General features: G+C 44.3%; 1 protein-coding gene across 1 annotated transcript; it reads right to left on the bottom strand.

Annotated features, from left to right (window-relative positions):
• Positions 1 to 811: 811 nt before the first annotated feature.
• On the bottom strand, positions 812 to 1,420 carry LOC118484047 (proline-rich proteoglycan 2-like). The gene has a single exon (XM_035979940.1). It carries the CDS (start codon positions 1,418 to 1,420, stop codon positions 812 to 814), a length of 609 nt encoding a protein of 202 aa, XP_035835833.1.
• Between the last annotated feature and the right edge of the window lie 733 nt (positions 1,421 to 2,153).

The following is a 2,153-nucleotide window of genomic DNA, read 5'->3' as shown; positions in this document are numbered from 1 at the left end:
AGCTTGTCATAGGGACGATTAAAAATATAACCAACGATCTTTTGGATCAGTGATCTTTTAAGGGTCGAACAAAGTTCATCGCCTTTTTGACAAGGAGTTTATAAATAGAACTTTCATTGCCATTATTACACCTTTGCTTATAAGCATACATCTCTAATGGATGTCTTGGTGTACACATCACTTTGATGTTTATTAGCCATGATTCGCATTGATCATTTAGGCTATATATAAGTGACTTGGAAAAATCCAAGTACATTTTGGAAGCTTGTGTGGTTTCTCGTACCGCACAGCTAGGAATGTTAACATGTTTTCAGATGTACCATCATAGCCAGTTAATATTTTAGCTAGGTTATACCTCTAAGAATTTCTTTGGCAAATCAATTATAAATTGAAAAGATATAGCATGATGTAATAAAATACATATTTAAAAACCAAAGATAAACTTCATTAAATCATAAAACTGGTACAAGTGCCCTAAACGGGTCTTAGAAAGGAACAAACTGCCCACGCAGGGGCTACAAAAATAGGAAATAAGTCCACGCAGGGACTTTGGTACAGAAAAGAAAACAATGTCCTCACAGGGACTTGATTAAAAGACAATACAAGAAAATTAAACAATTCCCTACTTCTTCTTGCCTTTAAGAAGGTTTGCAAGGCCCTTCATAAAGCTACCATGCTCCATCTTTGTTTTTCTAGCAACGTGTTCAACCTTGTCTAACCTTTCTAGGATCTCTTGAGTTTGCTGCTGCTGGAAAGAGGGAGGTTGTTGGTATGGCGGGTATTGATAACCCTGCACTGGGTATCCAGTTGGTTAAACTGGAGGGTAAGAAGAAGGGTAAAGGTGATGGTATTGTGCAGCTGTAAGGTACGGGTCTTGAGTTCCATAATCTGATGGATATCCCGATGGGTTTTCAAAAGGATTGTACCCAGAAGAACCTGGGTAAGTCGGGATTGGGTTGTCAAAACCCATAGGCAGTTGAGGTGGTGCATAAGAAGCTGGCGGAGGATCGATCTCCGGCGCCGCGTTCGAGGGCCCACCCATTTGGGGGTCCTCTGGAATAGGAGGGTAAGAACTCGAACCCTGAGGAGAACTAAAACGAGGTCCTCCTCGCACGGACATATGTGCATTCCTCCTTCGCCTCAGAGGCTCGGGAGGTCGCTGAGGTGGCTGTTGAGGCGGCTCCTCAACAGGAAGTGGTGGTGGCGAAACTGCTTGAAGCTGGGGTTCAACCAAAGGTGGTTGGGATGGAGAGTTATGGTACGAAGGAGTAAAGTACCAATCATAGGTGGCCATCCTCTCCTCACATGAATCGGGCCCACGGTACGGTGATCCCTGAAATGGGGAACCACTTGATATGCTTATTGGGTGGCCCGGTGTTCCGGTCTGCATCTTCGGGTCTGGGTCGTTGTCCATTTCCATTTCCTGAGAAAAGTGGTCCTTAGGGCCCAAAGGGTTGTAGCCAAGGAAGTCATTGACATAGTTATTCAGATTGAACTGCGCCGGCGAGTAGGTAGAATCCGAATGGTGAAACGAATGGGAGTGCAACGAATGAAACGATTGGTGAGATTCGTGGGAGTGATGGGAGTGTTGAGAATGGTACGAGTGTTGGGGCTTGTCTGGGATAGGCGGCCCAAAAGATGGATGGAAAGAAGGTGAAGAGCTTAACGAGACAAAATGCCTCGCGGACTCAAAGGAGTGACCCCACAGATCGTGTGAGTCAGAACTGGAAAGGGACGCAGACGGAGTGGGTCGGTGTGATGGTCCTGCTGCTGATGGTCCCCCTCGCATGGGACCCTTTGTCACACCCCGACCGCGTGTAACATGCAACCGCGGCGGAAACGCCGGGGAGTGTTGTGGATAGAATTAATTGTTATACAACCATGGAAATTAAAGTTACATTTTATTTATTAAACAAGGGTAGTACATTGTCTTAAACAGGAAAACAAAGAGTTTATAACATAGTTAACTAAGTCTATCTTCAGTTTTAGTCTCTAAGGCACAGGTCCGCCCTAGTATCGTGATCAACATCCTATGGAATAGCTCCTGAAAACACATGTGAAAGTAGGTACGTCAGCATAAAAATGCCTGTGAGATACATAGGTTTTGTGAAAATGGGATTCATGACTTGAGTTTAAAGAAATGTTTAATAACA

Source organism: Helianthus annuus, chromosome 11 (assembly GCF_002127325.2).
Source record: "Helianthus annuus cultivar XRQ/B chromosome 11, HanXRQr2.0-SUNRISE, whole genome shotgun sequence".
Taxonomy (NCBI): Eukaryota; Viridiplantae; Streptophyta; class Magnoliopsida; order Asterales; family Asteraceae; genus Helianthus; species Helianthus annuus.
The sequence above is the reverse complement of the archived record's forward strand: the minus strand, read 5'-3'. Positions and strand labels throughout refer to the sequence as shown.